The sequence below is a fragment of the Macrobrachium nipponense genome, chromosome 23, assembly GCF_015104395.2.
Source record: "Macrobrachium nipponense isolate FS-2020 chromosome 23, ASM1510439v2, whole genome shotgun sequence".
Classification (NCBI taxonomy): domain Eukaryota; kingdom Metazoa; phylum Arthropoda; class Malacostraca; order Decapoda; family Palaemonidae; genus Macrobrachium; species Macrobrachium nipponense.
Genome location: NC_061090.1, coordinates 14,964,697 through 14,985,029, shown reverse-complemented (window position 1 = coordinate 14,985,029; position 20,333 = coordinate 14,964,697). Strand labels below are relative to the sequence as shown.

Sequence of the window (20,333 nt, the reverse complement as noted above, 5' to 3'; positions counted from 1 at the left end):
TAAGTTCCTCATTGACATCGACGAACGACACGCGAATCTGGCAACGAACAAGCATTGAGGAAGACACGTAAACTAGATAGGGGAAAAAGATAAGACGTGACCGAGATTTGCCTTTGCAGAATGCATCTCTTCATCTTTCTTAATCTACGTAGAAATGATTAACTTCGAGATACGTTGCCTCGTATCACCTATCTCAAGGGTGACGGCTGGAATCTTCTTTTTTGATTTCTTATATTTCTTTTTCGTTGTCTGGGATTAAAATGTTTGTTTGTATGGTGTTTTGACGTTGCATGGAACCTGTGGTTATTCAGCAACAGGACCAACGGCTTTGCGTGACTTCCAAACCACGTCGAGAGTGAACTTCTATCACCAGAAATACACATCTCTGACCCCTCAATGGAATGCCCGAGAGTCGAACTCGCGGCCACGGTGGTGGCAGGCCAAGACCATACCGATCACGCCACTGAGACGCTTAGGTTTAAGAGGTTCGACTCTGTTTTCTCCGCAGAGAACTTGTCGGCTAAAGTGCTCTGGTACATGGTCGTTGTGGACAAAGGATGGTCTTCAAGATAACAATGTCATGAAATATTCATAAATAAATAAAACCAAAGTATGTTTTACACAATCATACGAAAACAAAAAAGTACAGAGAGACGATTCTTGCAAGTGAATGAACTTATATTCTCATTGTTGTGAAGTTAAGAAACGCCACTCAACACGAATGGATTCGTCCAAGACCTTGACTTCGTCATGCGTCTCATCCTCACTTTGGACTTACGTTTACCTAGTTTCAAGGTAATTCGTGTCCCAGTCATGTGATCTTTCGACTTATTTCCGTGTAAGAATGAATAAGTAAAAAGTAGCTTACATTTTCTGAGTCATTCTAGTGCTAAGATGTTATTCGTTTTCCAGAGGTTGGTATTTAGGATCATTGCTCGATAAACGGGAGAAGTTTCCTACAATCTTTTATAAGAAAAAGCAGCAATGGAGCAATGGAGAGATCCTGTTTCTTCTAATGTATTCATATATCTAATGTTCATTTCAATACCAACAAGCAAAAAATACGCTGAAGTTTCATCGGCGCAATCAAGTTTTCTGTACAACGCAGTATGAGCCGCAGCTCATAAACCTTTCAGCCACCGCCCGGTAGTGGCCTGTCTATAGCGTCGCCAGACGCACGATCATGGCTAAAATTTAACATTAAGATTAAAACTACTGAGGCTAGAGGGCTGCAATTTGGTATGTTTGGTGATTGGAAGGTGGGTGATCAACATACCAATTTGCAGCCCTCTAGCCTCAGTAGTTTCTAAGATCTGAGTGCGGACAGAAAAAGCGCGGACGGACAGGCAAATTGCCATGTCAATGGTTTTCTTTTACAGAAAACATAAAAACCGAATAACCAACAACAAAGATTTTCAGTTAACTGAAGACCAAGAGCGTCTAGTGAAACGCACAGAAGCAATTTTCGACTAAGGTCAGTAGAATAACGAAAGCCAGTTCTAATGGCGTTTTCTATTCTTATCTCTCCAGTCTTCCTCTCTTAATCATAGCTATTTTCATCGTCGTTAAAGAAAATGAATATGGAAAGCTTACATGGCACATAATATCCGGAACGCTGTCACCTTTTGACTCGTGACTGTAATAGTAGGAAATACACTTCATATGTAATGATTCCTTATTCCAAGGTGTAATGCATTCTGCGCACGAAAAAGAGTTCATATTATTTTTAGAAAGTTAATAATCCAGGCGACCCATAAGTTGGACACACAAACGTACATATGTAGTACGTGTGTCCGTAAACCCGCTTTCTCTCTCTACACACTATATTACACACACACGCACGCACACACACACACACACACACACACACACACACACACACATATATATATAATATATATATATATATATATATATATATAATAATTAAAAGAGCTATAAAATTTATCCTTTAATACCCAATTCGCTCTCCCTCGGAATTAATATATTTTCATATGTGGTAACCGATGGGGAATTTTTTTAGTTGATAATAATTTCGTCCTCTCGTGGGTTCGAATTAGCACCCAGCGGACTGAAGAGAAATCAGGACTTTGGCGACGTTATATATATATATATATATATATATATATATATATATATATATATATATATATAATATATATACACAGACAGGAGACAAGCACTGTGATAGAGACCTCATCCCAAAATGCTAGTTAAGAATGAGGAGAGTAACACCTTCTGGAGGTCTAGGCTAAAGAAAAAATGAGGCGCGAAGCTTCTTGAACCTTCCTCTCCTTTACAATAAGGTTGAGTGACCTGCAGACGAAGGCCAGTCAGTCAGTTCGCTGCTGGACACAAGCAAAGGACCAGACGGTGGTTTCTCCTTCAATCAGTGGTTATTGTATATAACAGGTTCCCTGTTGAGCAAACGTTTTGTGTCGACTGATTTAGCTATTTGGGGAGGAACCACGCTGAGGAACTGTTAGGCTTAATGAGAAATGTAATAAGGTAAATGCAATATCAGCCTAAAGTATGCCTGGCGGACAAAACTGGAAATGCAACATGGTCAAATGATTGCATTATAAACCATTAGGCCTATATAACTTAGAGCTCAAGGAGATGTTGCATCGTCGATTTATAAAATTGCCATATGGCTGCATCATAAACCATTAGGCCTATATAAATTATAGAGCTCAAGTAGATGTTACATCGTCGAATTATACGTAATACGACTGATGCAGGAGTGATCAGTTGTCATATGAATTCAACTAAAAAGGCAAAAAATCGTATTAACTGATTAATAAACTATGACACAGCGATGTATAAACAATTCACTTTATAAATCCCTAAGGGGATTAACTCCCGACTCTAGCTTTGCATAAAAAAAGAAGAGGAAACTTAACAGTTACTCATGGCAGGTTTACTCCCAAAGTTGCCTTTTACGGTTCAAGTGGCGCTGGAGGACCTGTCAACTTAGGACTAAGACTCGGTGCGGATATGGTGCGTTTAGGGTACAGGTTCTACACAGAATTCACTGACGAACATTGTGTGTATGTATATATATATATATATATATATATATATATATATATATATATATATAGATGAGAGAGAGAGAGGGAGAGACCATATACCAGACCTAAGAAATAAAAATGTTCAGGATTCAGTTTCAATAATCATGAGAGAGAGAGAGAGAGAGAGAGAGAGAGAGAGAGAGAGAGAGAGAGAGAGAGAGATGGGCGCATCCTATTAACAGGACAAAGGAAGACGGTTGGATATGTGGTCTGGGGTGACCAGAAGGAACTCTGTTTAAGGACTCAGGAATCCTGACTAGAAATCTGAGACTCTAAAATTCAAGTCCGACTCTCTCAGAGACCCTTGCTCCATGTGGCTCCGACAATAACAAAAATAATTCTTAACAACATAGGCCTAGACCTCCCCCCCTCAATGGTGATTAGGCCTATTATAATAATAAAGAGTTACCGATTATAAATTATCAGAGTTTTGTAACCCCAGAATAACTTACTTAAGAAATCAAGTGTTATTTTCTGAAAAATGACGTATGTTCCAAAATTGTCAAGAAATTTCATAATTTATTTTGGAATAAATAATTGTGAGCTATTTTCCTTTCCTTTAGTATAATTTTGCATAACTAGATTTTTTGCACCTTTTCTTAACATTTTTCTTTTAATATAACGTTTACTTTTGTTATATTTGATTTGTATGACTTTAGCCTATTGTAATTTTGCTATTGTATATTATCAACATTTGATTTGTATAAAATTTGCATTATAGCTTGGCTTTTGCTTTTTTTATAAATTGGGATAAAATTCTTCTCATTTAAAATATTTTCTTTTCATTACTGTTTTATTTTTTATGTATTTGTTTATTTTTTGTTTTGCCCAGAATCTTTTGAATTTTGTAGGTGGGTATAGCAGCATGCTGCTACACTCCATTTGATGTATATCATTAAACTTTTTTAATTTGAATTGAATTTGTCACCGATTATTTTCTCCACCGTTCTGTGATAGATGAATCTGAAAACTTTACTGGAAATGAGTGACCGCAGGCAAGAGCGAATTAGTGAAGACGAGAGATCGCATCTTGAACGAGTATTCTTAACTGACCTACTGCATTTACCAAATCAAGGCTTATGATTCACCAATAACAAAAAAACCGGACTCCGGGAAGCGTAGCTTTTGAAAGGTTATTGGAGGTTGTTGGCGCGTTAATGGATGCAATAAAAGACAAATCAAACGTATAATGTAAACCGCTTTAAGCAACTGACCTTACATATTGTGCTCTTAAAATTCTTGGGCAAAGTATGCCTCGTTTTGCGTACTCAAGCAATTACGCAGTTTAGGGTATTTGTAGGATGTAACTTGTAATTTTCATATAATCGGCGAAGGGATAACTAATATATAATATATAGATATAATATATGATATATATATATATTATAGAATATATATATTATATACCGGGAGAGAGAGAGAAAAAATTGTAATTTCATATATCGGCAAGGGATATATATATATATATATATATATATATATATATATATATATATATAGATATATATATATATCACAGGATATGCAGGAACTTCCATATACATTCATAACTTCAGGAAAGCCGAAGACACATGAAGAGTTAAAAGGGTTTATTCGCTAAGAAACGTTTCGCACAAGGAACTTTGTGCATCATCAGTCTGTTAAAAATAAAAGTACATTTTAAATTAATAAAGCAAAATACAAATAAAAATTACAATCTAAAATTTTAAATTTAAAAAAATTATAATTTAAGAATTAGCATAATTTAAAGTTATAAGTGAAATAAGAACATTAAAAAAAGTGAAATACGAACATTAAAAGTGAAATAAGAACATTAAAAGTGAAATAAGAACATTAAAACACGACTACTAAAACACCAACCATTCGCTTAGAAAGAAGGAGAGAGAATGACTAGAAATGAAATTGAGGTCAGAAAGAAGACTATGCCAGGTATAGCGGAGACGATGAATTACCGCTATTCAATGAGGGAACAAGTCTTTTGATAAATAATGACTCGAGTGTTGTTAAATACTCAGAGTCCTTATTGTAACCTAAAATGGAGAAGTGCTGTTTCTTGACTTCGATCTTACATTTGATGGCATGATTTTTGATATTTGAATGCTCTGGTCTACTTAATCTCTGGCCAGTTCTAAAACTTACACCCATGTGGCTGCAATATCGCATTTGCAACAGCCTCTTGGTAGATCACGTAAATACCAGGACATCCTGGGCACGTAAATTTTATACACAACATTAGACCTCATAAAAGGCTGCAGACGATCTTTAAAGCAGAACAGGGAGCCAATTTTACTCGGGTTATTTGATATTAATTTTAAATTTAAGCATGGAATTTCACCTTCAATGATTTGAGTAAGTTTCTTTGACAGTTTCAGGTTGGAAATAAGGAATCGAGGCATACATGAGTTTCTTTGGAACGTCAACAATCGGTGGTACTGGTTTCAGATATTTAGTTAAAATTTTGTTAATTATTTTCTGAACTAAGTCTTTGGGATATGAATTTTGTTGGAAAAAAGATAGTAAAAATTCTATTTCCCTATGAAAAATGTCCCAACTCGAAGAGTACTTCAGGGCTCTATGAACTAAAGTGGAGATAGTGTTAAGTTTAAAACTTCTTTGGCAGGAGCTGTAAAAATTAACTCTTCATGTGTCTTCGGCTTTCCTGAAGTTATGAATGTATATGGAAGTTCCTGCATATCCTGGATGTCCCCGTGATGTTGCGGCACCTGTTCTTCGTTTTCCTTTTCGCCTTCCGCCTACGACTCCGCAAGATTCACCACTTTTCACAACTACTGAAGCACCGATACCGTGCAGTTACGTTGTCTACCTCAAGAAAACTCGAGAAAACATCCCTCAAGCTCCAGAAAGCCAGATGTGATTTGGAGTTCCTGCAATATTGTGAACTGAATGATGTCTACCCCAGATTCGTCCGTTTTAAGCTTTACAAGTCCTCGCTTTACTCCACGGAATTCTACAAGGAAGCACTGAGTACACTCCTTCGCAAGGAAATTTATACGAAGCAAGCTGCCATACAGAAACTCGATACCAGTGTTACTCAACTCAGGAATATATTGCATAATGATCTATCAATTTTGGACCGCTTATTATTTCAAAAACTGTTTTCCAAATATATTAATGATTTTGTATCCAGTATTTATCAACGTCACCAAAGAAAACTTCGGAACTTGGGTGTTGTTACTCCTGTTTTAACCATAGAACAACTGTATTTTTAATTTTTCTAACTATGTCTTGTCAAAGAGAGAAGAGTTTTTATTGTCTTTTGGTCTTGACTTTTGCTTGCCTTCCTTTAGACCTGACTATGCAGATTCTTTATCCATTTGAAGTGCTGTTTCAACGACTTATAAAGTTGGACATAGATAAAAATATCAGTAACTTGCAACAAAAAATATCTGCTTTGGTCCACAAAACTTATTCACAGCTAAAAATCTCATGGACCCCTTTTTTCAGAAAAGATGATTTTAAATATACTTTTGGCCTTAAGAAAACGTGAAGACTGGTAATCTGTAAGCCGGACAAGGGCAAAGGCGTAGGTTTATTAAATAAAAATTATACATAACTAAAATGGAAAATATACTTGCAGATACCACGAAATTCAAACATCATGGTGATCCTAATTTTTTATTTAGATATCTATAAGAGGGAAGATAAGGTTAACAGATTCTGAGAAAATTAAAGACAGATAACGTCATAGATGAAAATACTTATCAGAAACTGTTTGTTACTGGCTCTGCCTTCAGTATCTTATATGGCCTTCCTAAGGTTTTCATAAATCCAATATACCAGTTAGACCGATTATGGCTGCCTATAATAGCCATCTTTCTCAATTTCAAAATTTGTCGTGTCCTTATTGAGTGAGCATGTTTCCAGTCAGTATATTTTAAAAAACGGGTTTGAGTTTCAAAATCAAATTATCAACCAAGATGGTGATTTATATATGGCTAGTTTTGATGTGGAATCTTTATTCACAAATGTCCCACTTAATGAAACTATTGAACATTATCATTGACAAAGTGTTTCCTGACGAAGAATATATTTTTCATGGTTTTAGTAAATTGCTTTTTAAACAACTTTTAGAACTCGCAGTACAAGACTCTATGTTTATTTGTTTTTAACCCAAAAACTATACTCTCAAGTGGATGGTGTGGCTATGGTTCCCCTTTGGGCCCCATATTTGCTAACTTTTTTATGTCTCATCTGGAACAGAAATTCTTAGAATCTTGTTCTTCAGCTTTTAAACCTATGTTTTATAGAAGGTACGTTGACGATACCTTCGCCCTTTTTTAAGCATCAATGGGCAGGCAGCAGAATTCCTACAGTATATTAATTTACAACACACTAATATCAAGTTTACTATAGAAGAGGAAAAGGAAAATTGTCTACCATTCTTAGACATTTGCATTAACAGAAATTGACCATCAATTTAATACAGCTGTCTATGGGAAAAAACGTATACTGGTCTAGCCAATAATTTTTACAGCTCCTGCCAAAGAAGTTTTAAACTTAACACTATCTCCACTTTAGTTTCATTAAGAGCCCTGAAGTACTCTTCGAGTTGGGACATTTTTCATAGGGAAATAGAATTTTTACTATCTTTTTTCCAACAAAATTCATATCCCAAAGACTTAGTTCAGAAAATAATTAACAAAATTTTAACTAAATATCTGAAACCAGTACCACCGATTGTTGACGTTCCAAAGAAACTCATGTATGCCTCGATTCCTTATATTTCCAACCTGAAACTGTCAAAGAAACTTACTCAAATCATTTGGAAGGTGAAACTTCCATGCCTTAAATTTAAATTAATATCAAATAACCCGAGTAAAATTGGCTCCCTGTTCTGCTTTAAAGATCGTCTGCAGCCTTTTATGAGGTCTAATGTTGTGTATAAATTTACGTGCCCAGGATGTCCTGGTATTACGTTGGTCCTAAAGTAAGGATCTACCAAGAGGCGGTTGCAAATGCGGATATTGCCAAAGCCACATGGGGTGTAGTTTTAGAAACTGGCCAGAGATTAAGTAGACCAGAGCATTCAAATATCAAAAATCATGCCATCAAATGTAAGATCGAAGTCAAGAAAACAGCACTTCTCCATTTTAGGTTACAATAAGGACTCTGAGTATTTAACAACACTCGAGTCATTATTTATCAAAAGACTTGTTCCCTCATTGAATAGCGGTAATTCATCGTCTCCGCTATACCTGGCATAGTCTTCTTTCTGACCTCAATTTCATTTCTAGTCATTCTCCTCTCCTTCCCCCCCTTTTTTTGTTTTTTCTAAGCGAATGGTGGTGTTTTAGTAGTCGTGTTTTAATGTTCTTATTTCCACTTTTTAATGTTCTATTTCACTTTTAATGTTCGTATTTCACTTTTAATGTTCTTATTCACTTTTAACTTTAAATTATGCTAATTCTTAAATTATAATTTTTAAATTTAAAAATTTTAGATTGTAATTTTATTGTATTTTGCTTTTATAATTTAAAATGTACTTTTATTTTTAACAGACTGATGATGCACAAAGTTCCTTGTGCGAAACGTTTCTTAGCGAATAAACCCTTTTAACTCTTCATGTGTCTTCGGCTTTTCCTGAAGTTATGTATATATATACATATATACATACACGGAGAGAGAGAGAGAGAGAGAGAGAGAGAGAGAGAGAGAGAGAAAGGTAAATGGGATATAATCCAAAGTGCGTATACAGTATCCGAAATTCGGTAGAACTTAGAGGATTAAAAGAAAGATAATAGCTGATACTTTTCTTTCATCTATCCATTTATTTTTTGTTATAAGTGAAATCTCTTCTTCCTATATTTCCCTTTACGTCCTCTCACTACTTCTCAATGAAGGACATATTCTTTGAAAGCTTCAATTTCAAGTCAGTGGCCCTTCTGGGTTTGTTCCATATGGACAGGTTTCATCTACTTGATAATGATTATAATTCTTGTTTTCTGATATCATTGGATTTTCAGGATCGGTTTTCTGATGAAAGGCAATAATTATAATTGTTAGAACGAGAAAACAGTTTATTAATAAAATACGAGACTGTGCGTTACGATTTAAGTCTGTGGTTACGGTTTGCTATGGAACCAGTCATTCCTTGCATTACTTCAAGGCCTATTGAAGCATTGGCATTTTATACACACGCACACACTCATATTGTACACACACACACCACACACCCACACACACATATATATATAATATATTATATATCTCAGTGCATATTTTAAGGAAATTTCCTGGGCGTTCAGATGGATGTATGATTTGTGATAGGGTACTTCTGTCGAGCGCCTTTGGGGTGAGGCATAAAGCTTAGGGGGCCTGGGGTGAGCGCCCCCCCCTCCCCCCCCACCACCAGGGTCTGGGTCAGAGCCCTAGAGACCAAAGCTGCAAGGGTAAACTTTCCATTTCTTAATCATTCCTGTCAATTTTTTTTGGGGATTTGGTCCTGGTCGCCTAGTAGTCAAAAATTCTTCTTACTAGTCGGCCATACGGTCGCCCAGTTACAATGTTAAAATATGCACTGACGTATATATATATATATATATATATATATATATATATATATATATATATACACATACATAAAAAAATAATATACATATGCTTTTATATTTTATATATGATGTGTGTGATATTACCATGTGTGATGTCCATAATAGTAATAACAAGACCAGATGGCATTATGCGGGATTACGTGCTGTTCAGCATCATATCAGATCTCAGCGTAGTTTAATTTTAATAAGAACGATGAATCCACAACTGGGACAAATAACCGATAGGATTGACATCGTGGTAGCATTTCGCAGCAGTTATAGTACTATTATACACGCTGGATCAGATCCTGGTCAGCTGAGATCACGGCCGTCGGTATCATACGGGTACAGGACACTTGATCTTCTTTTCAGTCATGAGGCTAATAGAGACGAGGTTCGGAAAATACATACGGGTGGATTCAACTCTGATACCGTATGAATAGAGGTGGTTAATCAATAGTTGGCGTCTTGTGACTAATCGAGAGAGAGAGAGAGAGAGAGAGAGAGACGATATCCTGGGTACGTATGCAAAAAAAATGGGGAGAAAATTTAGTAATTGAGAGAGAGAGAGCCCGATAATCACAGGCAATGGACAGCAATTTATGACGAAGAAAACAGCAGAGGATCATAATATCATCTCGGCAGAAGCAAGCTATTAGCTCAGCACCTCGGGTAAATCCGACAAGGATGTAATTAGGGAATCTTCGTAATTATTTTTCCTCGGCGGGCCTCCTGTAGCAGCAGCGTTCATGAGATGAAGTCCGTTGCTTGAAAGAAGTTGCTCTCGAAAGTGAAGTTGCTTGATAGACATATGTGAGATCGAATTTTATCAAGGCGTACGTGAATGGACTTGGGAAAAACCGTCTGAAGTCAACTATGGGATGATAAGAAGCAATGCATATGGTAAATGGCGCCGAGGCTACTTTTGTAGGTTTCTTTGTATTGTGTGTGTATTTGTACGTGTATATGCAACTAAAACGCCTTAAGAGGAAAAATACAAATCATAAATGAAAAAATGTACAAGTGTTCAAAATGACAAAATGTCAAAGCTGTTCATCGTACGCATACGAGTACTAAATGAAAAACCAGTTAAATTATGGTTAGTAGTTTTTTTGCTTCAGATACCAAGAATTCCAAATCAGTGGTCACTCTTCCGCGCACACACCTTAAAAAAAAAAAAAAAAAAGAGGCAACACCCTGATCTAATATTCCCAGCAACGAGGAGGCGAAATGGAATGTAGCCAAGTATCCTAATAAACTAGGTGTGTTCGAAAACCAGATATTTAAGGTTTCCATCATACGTTAATTGCTGAAATAGCATTCGATTTCCATTTTCTAAAAGTTATTCCAAGATCATTTCCATGGTAGGTTCTTATGGCAAGTGTAGGCATTTCCTGTACTTCTCAGCAAAGAGAGAGAGAGAGAGAGAGAGAGAGAGAAGAGAGAGAGAGAGAGAGAGAGAGCCCAGCCTATGGCAAAACGACCGACCTACATTTTCGGGCCTAACATTATCTCCCCAGAAAATTTGGCTCCCAGGTGAAGGGTAATAACTATGATAGGAAGAGATCAGTAGTACGACGAGCGCAATAAAAACCTGACCTGTTCTAAGAGGGCAGATGGGTCCTGATGATCGCATTTAAAATTGCATTCTTCTCCCTCTCTGAGTTTACCTGAGCAACACCAATATGTTGGTTACTTCGAGAGAAGGGGTTCGAGAGCGACGAACTGAAGAGGGCGATTGAGCTACAGATTTTAAGGCAAAGAGCTGGTGCAAATAATAATAATGATGATAATAATAATAATATAAGGAGGACGGACACGACTCCAGAAGCAGTCCACCCTCAGCTTCCCAGCCTAGAGGATGTCTGGCTGCTCCAGACGAAAGCTCGCTATAAGAAAAGAGAGAGAGAGAGAGAGAGAGAGAGTTTGATATCATAGTTTATCTGTATAATCTGAATTATATACATCGATCTTGAAAAAAATAATAATAAATCGGGAATTTAACTTACTGAGATCTTAAATTGCTACATTTTCTTTCACTTTAGCCCGAACGAAAAAATGGAAACCATCGCATTGAAATTGACACTGGAGACTAGCAAGAGTCCTGGTGTCACTTACTAAAACTAGGGTATAGTCAGTTATGTAATAATCGTGTCCTCATGCGATTCTGGAGAAATCTTTGGTAAAGGGGGCCTCTTTGTCGATTTTTATCTTTAGGATATGAACATTGAAATTCTAAAATGCCAATGGAGCCTAGCATGAAGCCGTTACTACATAACTGACTATACCCTAGTTTTAGGAGACGACACCAGGATTCATGCTAGGCTCCAGTGGCATTTCTGAATCTTGAAATGAATTAAGAAGAAAAAATATAAACCAATGGCTACAGGGAAAAAAAGATAAAAAATAAACAAAATTGCCCCAGGGAAAACAAGTGATGAAAAATAGGAGATGATTGTATTGCCCAAAAGAAATGTCAAGACTTTTCCTCCAGCAATTTTGTTTTACCTGAAATTATGAAAAACAAAACTTTACAGATAAATTTCCTTCAGGCAATCAATTAAATATTTAATTTATCAAGCAATCAATGTAATGCGCTTATTAACTTCTCGGAATTTGCTCAACAATGCCCGTGTGTGTGTTTCGCTAACAAAAGTATATCTTTCAACTAATTCAATTGTATTCCACATAGGAAAATGAAAATGGTTTCTCTCAGAAAATGCCAAACAGTTTCGTCCTCCAATGGGCCTCTTGGAGCGTTTATTAATAAACGCTCCAAGATGTCCATTGGAGGACGAAACTGTTGGGCATTTTCTAAGATAAACAATTTTCATTTTCTTATGTGGGGTACGACTTAATTACCATATCTTCGTGTCCAAGAAGATAACCAGTACCTTACAACTAAGGCCATAAACGACATCAACCAATTTGTTTTGTTTGTGTGTATGGTGCTTTAACGTTGCATGGAACCAGTGGTTATTCAGCAACGGGACCAACGGCTTTACGTAAGACTTCCGAACCACGTCGAGAGTGAACTTCTATCACCAGAAATACACATCTCTTACTCCTCAATGGAATGGCCGAGAATCGAACCCGTGACCACCGAGGTGGGACGCTAATACCATACCAATCACGCCGCTGTCTGCGCCCAGATTCTCAGCAACAAAGTCAGGGGTTCCAGGTTACAGCGCAAAGAATTCGTTTGGTTATGCCAGAACGGAAATGACCAGACTCGTCTGACGAGCTCATGTTGGCCATCTCTCTCGAGTGGCAATTTGCAGATAACTGCACGCTACGGCTTATGGCATATTAGTAAGCTAATGGGAAAACTGAGTAGTAAATGAAATCAAGCTTTCTCTTAATATATAAATATATATATATATATATATATATATATATATATATATAGACAATCTGGAGTTCATGTAAAGGCATTCTGTTTATATCCCTTTTATTAAAATGCCGACGTTTCGTATCGCCTGATACATTTTCCAGGCTGAGAAAAGCGATTTAAATAAACAATGATTGTATACATAATGTAAGGATTACATACAACATTTACTTATTAACACCATATTGCGTATATCTGTGCAAGAGCTGTGAGACGCCAAAATAAAAACTAAAAATGGACAAATATAAAGTCTTTCAACTTTAGATAGAGCGTTGGCCTTTTCTCCTTCTTACAAAACAACACAGGCAGCTTTTGTACAAAGCAACGTCAACACCAAACTCGGTGAGCAGCAGGGATGGTTTAATAGATTAAAATTGACAGGTTGAAACGCCTGACTCGAGGTCATAATCGCACACCTCAGTCATGCTGGAGGATAACATTCGATTTAAGCTTCAAGGATCTACTAGGCAGGAGGAGAAGAGGTCCGGGAACAGGTAGCCTAAGGACAGAGGCAAAGAGTCGGGTTGTTCCTGAAGGTACACAAAGAAAATTCTTGATAGAATGAAGAGAAGAACATAGAAAACTTATGAGGTCATTCAGCGCTGGAGAGGAAATTTTGAGAGTAGGTAGGTTTGAAAGGTGTAACAGGAGGAAAACTTTACAGCTGCATTGTGAAATAATTGTTACGAGAGGTTGGATAGCAAGATGGAAGAACGATATAAACGGAGGTGTAGTAAAAGGAATGAAAGGGGTTGCAGCTAGGGACCGAAAGGACGCTGCATAAAACCTTTGGTAATGTCTACAGGGCACCCCGTGAGGTTTACTGACGGCACTAACCCCCTACGGGGTAAAAAAAAAAAAAAAAAAAAAAAAAAACACTTAGGTTCTATGCCTAAAGCAATATTAAACAACAATGTTTTCGAGCAGACCATGATGGCATCTAAATAGAACTTATTGTTTTGTCGTGGCAAAGCTTGTCATCCTCATATTGCAGCCCCTTGCTTAATTCTAAGAACGAAAAAATGTTCTCAGCAATGAGCGAAGACGCTAAATAAGTACTGAACATATCAGCAAAGATAAATATTCCGCCTGTGGATAATGTTGGCGGGTTAAATGTGAGGGCAAGATTTATTTTTAAGCGCAGATTAATCACCACTGTATGAATTGAACTGAATTATGTTTTTTTTTTTTTGGCTCAGAAGCCAAGCACTGGGGCAACTCAGGCCATTCAGCGCTTATACACTAAAAGTTCATTAATGCCAATATCAATTATGTATAGGTTAAAACAATACATATACTGTAGCTTTGAAAGAAGACCAGCTTCAATAATAAATCCAAAAAATGTATGAGATGAGTGAACCGGTACTAAACATAACAAATGTGGAAAAGGGAATGAGGAGATGGTAGATTCCCGAGGAACTTCATCTCCAGCAGGGAGCGGATAAAAAAAATAAAAATAAAAAATAAAGTGGCCTTCGACGATTAAAACAAAAAACAACAAGTAATATTTATAATTAGATCTCCACCAGGAAGAGAAACCCTATTGGTAGGAGGTTGTAGTGTCAAGGTTCTGTGGGTAATTCTTCCAGATGGAATAAACAAACCAAGGTCGATGAAATATATGTTCCTAGACCTTCCTGGATGAAAATGATGACACAAGAATGGCAGACAGACGCTGCTTTTAAAATATGCTGGAACAAATATTCATCCGTGGGGATAGAATTGAAGGTTTACAACAAGTTCTTTTCAGGACCCAAAGAAAGGATTTCACTATTCCAAGATATCTTGTCATGGAGATATCAACTTTAAATTCGAACGGAAATAGCTGTCCTGCATAAGATAACAGATACCCAGAAGTGTTTTCTATACCAAATAATCTATGTTATTTTAACCTTTCTCCTTTTTCTTGGAAGAAAGAATGTTAAGGCTGTTCTGCAAAGATCCAAAATCTTGATTATTCTTTAACAATTAGTACCTCCTTCAGCATTTAACCCCTACTTGCTTCTAAATAATCTTTAACCCTTTTCTGCCTTCGCCTTGCCAGGAATCTTGTTCTCATATTAGGAGTTCTTTTAGAATGTATTTTTCTCTTGATTGAATGAGAGCAGTGCAACTGGTTCCTCCAACCCTCCCCCCCCCTCCCTCTTTGCAGTAACGTGTCCTCATTTTGCTGGAATGTAGAATTTAGGCCACAGTCCAAGCGCTGGGACCTAAGAGGTCATTCAGCGCTGAGAGAGAAATTGACAGTAAAAGGTTTGAAAGGTGTAACAGTAGGAAAACCTCGCAGTCGCACTAAAAACAATTGTAAGGAGAGGGTGGAAAGTCAGATGGAACATGAACGGAGGTAGTGTAAAAGGAATGAAAGAGGTAGCTAGGGGCCGAAGTTACGCTGGAAAGGATATAAGTAAGTGTTTTCTACAGACACTGCTCCAGATATTTTGTTTGTATGGTGTTTTCACGTTGCATGTAACCAGTTGTTATTCAGCAACGTGACTTTCGAACCACGTCGAGAGTGAACTTCTATCAACGGAAATACACATCTCTAACCTCTCAATGGATCAATGGAGTGCCCGAGAATCGAACGCGCTTGCTCCAGTTATTGCTTGGTCGAGCTGGAGTATAGCGCCGCTTGGGAAACTTCCGCAAAACACGAGTTTAAGTTGTCGTGTTCAACAGTTTTTTAATTTTTTTTTTTTATTCGTATACTGAGATTAGTATATATGCGTGTGAAGAAGTCACAGGAAGAAGGAATGACCGACACTTTCTTGTTTTTTGTTGGCAGTTTGTTTTGGTTTCCCCTAAGTCCCTCTACTTTTACAAACAAAATTGCAGTGTATAGAAACAATTACGCTGTCCATTTGTAAAACGAGTGGTGCAAATGACAAATTGTTATTAAACATCAAAACAGCAATTTGACAGAGAAGAGAGAGAGAGAGAGAGAGAGAGAGAGAGAGAGAGAGAGAGAGAATATTTTCCGACATAACTCGGATACAGCAATACTCTTCGAGAAGAATTTGCTCAATATTTCTGTACGCGCACGAAACGATTCAAAGCAACATTCCGTCTCGCCTGTCGGCTGCACGATTGTACGTCCGCGAAGAAAATAACACTGAGGAGAAATTCGAGTCACTGGCGATAATAGCAGACCATTTCCAGCACGACTTTTCCCCAGTCAACAAATACGCGGTGTAGATATACTATTTTGAGAATTGTATACTCGAAGACACAGAGGTGTGGCTGCACCTTGTGGCTCGTTAATGAAGATACCCTGGGGGCGAGTTAGGTAAGATAAACAGTAGATAGGAGGACGGAGCAGCCCTCCCTTCATTCCAGACACCACAGAGTGATTTTGAGAGAGAGAGAGAGAGAGAGAGAGAGAGAGAGAGAGAGTGCTGCGTTTATGTGTGTTAGGAACAGAGGGAGGGAGATATAAAAATAGATTTAGCCTTGGCTTCTACAACTGATTACTCCTTGTGAAATAGTGAAGGGGTCCTATTGCATCAGCTGACAATTAAGTAGTTTATAGTATATATATAATATATATATATAATATATATATATATATATACATATATATATATATATATATATATATATATATCACGGGTTCCTAAGTTCCACACGAACTATAAAAAAATAAATTATACAAGTGAAAAAGGATACAAAATTTATCCCAAAGAATCTTTCTTACGCCTAATGTCCTAAACGAATGACTGTAGTTTCAGTGTCAAAAAGTTATTGTTTGACTTTTATTCACGCAACACGGGATCTTGTTCCTTAAGCCAGAGGAACAATGAAGTTCTATAGTACTTCGCGCTTGTGTAATAAGACTGGTGTATCCTATTCACTGTAATTGGTTCGCTTAAGAAAACAAATTATGTTTCAACTGACGGACGTCACTGCAACAACAGCCACTGACGTCGAAATAAACTCTATACGGAAAAGATTAAAGACATGGATGGATGTGGGCGATGCTATAAGCAAGAGCCTGGTTATGTACCATTTGTTAGAAAATGTGCTGTCTTTGCCTTTCTTCTTCTTCTTTATCTTTCTACTTAAGGAAGTGCTGTCGTTGCCTTTTTTCTTCTTCTTTATCTTTCCACTTAAGGAAGTGCTGTCTTTGCCTTTCTTCTTCTTTTTCTTCCTCATTTGCTTAACCAATTTCCTTCTCTCTCTGCTGATACCTGCTTCAAGGGGATTTTGAAAATGGTTAAATCTATGCATGGAATGTTGCACTGGCTACGTTTTATTAAGGCGATTATTATCGAAGTAGCTGGGCGAGACAGATCTATATGATATTTAGGCGACTGCTTTAGCTTTAGACCTTTTCATTAATAAGGTAGTTGTATTCTTTTTTGTAATTCATGGTTGCACTCTATTCCACATCGTTAAATCTTAAGTCTACACCGAAGGGTGAAAGTACTCGGGACTTTCTGAACTTTGGTATTTTGTTGGTTTGCGAGATGTCCGTCATTCTATTCCCTTCCCTGTAAATGCCGGAGAATAAATTTCAACGGACACAACTTCTCTTCAGAAAGATTTGGTTTCAAACAAAGTAACGAATAGAGTTAGACAAAACACAATAATCAAGAGAAAGCAACATGTCAGTATAACAGTAACAACCGAGCTACAAGTACCGATAGAATGCACCCACCTTTGCATTTTCCGGAGGTTCCCTTAATTTTTTCGCAGTTGAACCCGATGGTGGGGACTGTGTTCAGATACTGGTCGAACTTCAGACGGTAGAGCGCCGTGGTTTTGCCCGCGGAGTCTAGCCCTAACATGACGACATGTAAGGGCGCATTCAAAGAGGGCAGGGCGTCCAGAAGAGAATGCCCCTTTCCTGACCCCCCTTTGCCCATACTCCCCCCCATGGCTCGGCCCTTGCGATGCTCTGGCGGGAGGAGAAGAGGGGGCGTGGGCACCTCATGCAGAGGGGGTGGTGAGAGGAGAGAGGGTTGTTATGTCTGATGCTGAGACCTCAGGGAGATTACCCTCGAGTCCACACACATGATGCTGGTGATTATGAGTCAACTGACGATATACTACTTCTGTCTCCTTATCTTAGTTCAGTTGCGAATCTTCTACCTCTTGTATTTGACTACACTAACAATCCTGACGATACCTTTGATAAGACCAACCAAAGCTACACAAGACAGTTGGTCAGTACATTCCAATGTACCCTCTGACTAATTTGCAATTTCTCCTTTTTTTGGCTGTTTTTTTCTTTTGCTCCTTTACAAATCGATAACCATTTATTCAACGCACCCACATAACTCAAACACTAAAGTCGCCAAATTACAGAGAAAAACCACCCAAGTTCTTCTTGTGACACTGACCGAGACGCGTCTGCTGACGTTATTTTGGTACAAATCGATAGGTTATATTGCGGTCAAAGGAGTTTATCTGAAGAGGAAGAGGCGGTAGAGGGTCCTGGCAGTGGGGAGGGAGGGCCAGGGGTTCCAGAGAAGGCGAAGGCGAAGAGATGAGGCTGGGCAGGTAGCCAACGCAATCCCTGGGGCTATAGGTGGTCTTCAACTCTCCCGTTCATTCACAATTCTCTTCCCTTTTCTCAATCTTTTGACAACACTTTCCGCAAAGTGTTAAATGGCGACGCATCAGGGCCAATGAGCCACTTCTAATCCCTCCGTTTACAGCGCCCAGACGCGTCTGATCACCGCCATAAAATCCTCAGAAGTGGAGGGAAAATATTACAGGAATGACATTTGGTTTCCTGTCGGGGTTCAAACGCATACACACGAACACACACGCACACTCGCACGCTGAGCACCCAACCTCACATTCGCCCTGCAACATTAGCCATTTCAAAATACCGAAGGCTCTTCTCACTACGAGGCGAGAGAACCACGAAACACCATATCTCACAACGACGACTTCTGGCACAGTGATGAATTCTCGAGTTCGGTTCTATCCGGCACTAATTTCCAAGACCGACAGGAATACGAGGAATTCAAATTCCAGTGAAGAGGTATCTCCACAGTGAAGAGCCAGCCACCTATTCAATGACTAAGCTTAGAATGTGGGAACCTGGATTCCTTCCTCTCCAGAGAAGATGGAGCACGGGATGGTTACCGATCTTGCCGTTCGGCCAAACGTCATTTTACTCAGTCGTATTTTACACACAAGTAGGGAAAAATGGGTTCAATTGTCTTGTTCTGATATGTTAATCATAAATACAAAAACCTATAGCCGTTTATAGCGCCGATAACCAGCAAACAAACGAGTAACGTTAAAGATGAATGAAAATGCTAACTGGAAACTCTCGTGAGAAGAATGAACCTGCTAACCCACCATGATGCTGTACGAGCGGACACACACAGGTTCCCAGTCCATAGGATTACTCCTCATGAACGGTACATTTTCACACTGACTGGGTTCAAGAACATTCCCCTTGCATATCTAATTATCTTTTGGGACTAACTGTTAACCGGACACTTGTTGAGCAGACAGGATGGAAACTCTTGGAAGGGAACTTCACTCATTTTGGCGGTTTAGGATCGTTTAAAAAAATGCCGCGAGGACTGAAATACATCGTTATCGTCAACTGTCAGTGAACGATGCAGTCTTACGAGGGCGTTTGAATACATTTCCCTGAGCGGAATTCGTACACAAAACGCACTAGACCCACATCTCTCTCTCTCTCTCTCTCTCTCCTCTCTCTCTCATAGCATACAGCTCGACACATTTTAGAAATTCAAACAAAATTACAGAATCGGTCAACGATATTCACAATTAAATAAGCGAATAAGTGCAATATCAGAAAAAGAAATTATGCACAAATCCCCGCTTTCCCACAGTTTACACACAGCGTGTACACAATCAATACTACGTTAACACACACACAACACACACATATATATATATATATATATATATATATATAAAAAAAATAAAAAAAAAAATAAATATAGAATACATAACATACATATGTGCGTGTGTGTGTGTTGTGTATGTACAGCCTAACACTTGCAAATATGTCTTGGTTTATAGAACTCTAGTTCGATTCTCGGCTCGGCCAACGCGGAATCAGAGGAATTTATTTCTGGTGATAGAAATTCATTTCTCGATATAATGTGGTTCGGATCCCACAATAAACTGTAGGTCCCGTTGCTAGGTGACTAATTGGTTCCTAGCCATGTAAAAATATCTAATCCTTCGGGCCAGCCCTAAGAGAGCTGTTAATCAGCTCAGTGGTCTGGTAAAACTAAGATGTACTTATAGAATTTCTATACAAATAAGCAAAGAAAGATAATATTGTGTAGCACTCATAAAAAAACATGGCTATGCAATTGCATA

The 20,333-nt window shown here is 38.0% G+C and overlaps 1 protein-coding gene across 1 annotated transcript in view; it reads right to left on the bottom strand.

Moving 5' to 3' along the window:
* LOC135198820 (ADP-ribosylation factor-like protein 4C) overlaps window positions 1–19,067 on the bottom strand; it is a 30,274-nt gene extending 11,207 nt beyond the window's left edge. The window contains exon 1 of the mRNA XM_064226791.1: window positions 17,671–19,067. Coding sequence (XP_064082861.1) covers window positions 17,671–17,890 — 220 coding nt within the window. The 5' untranslated portion in view covers window positions 17,891–19,067. The remainder of the gene's footprint in view (window positions 1–17,670) is intronic.
* Between the last annotated feature and the right edge of the window lie 1,266 nt (window positions 19,068–20,333).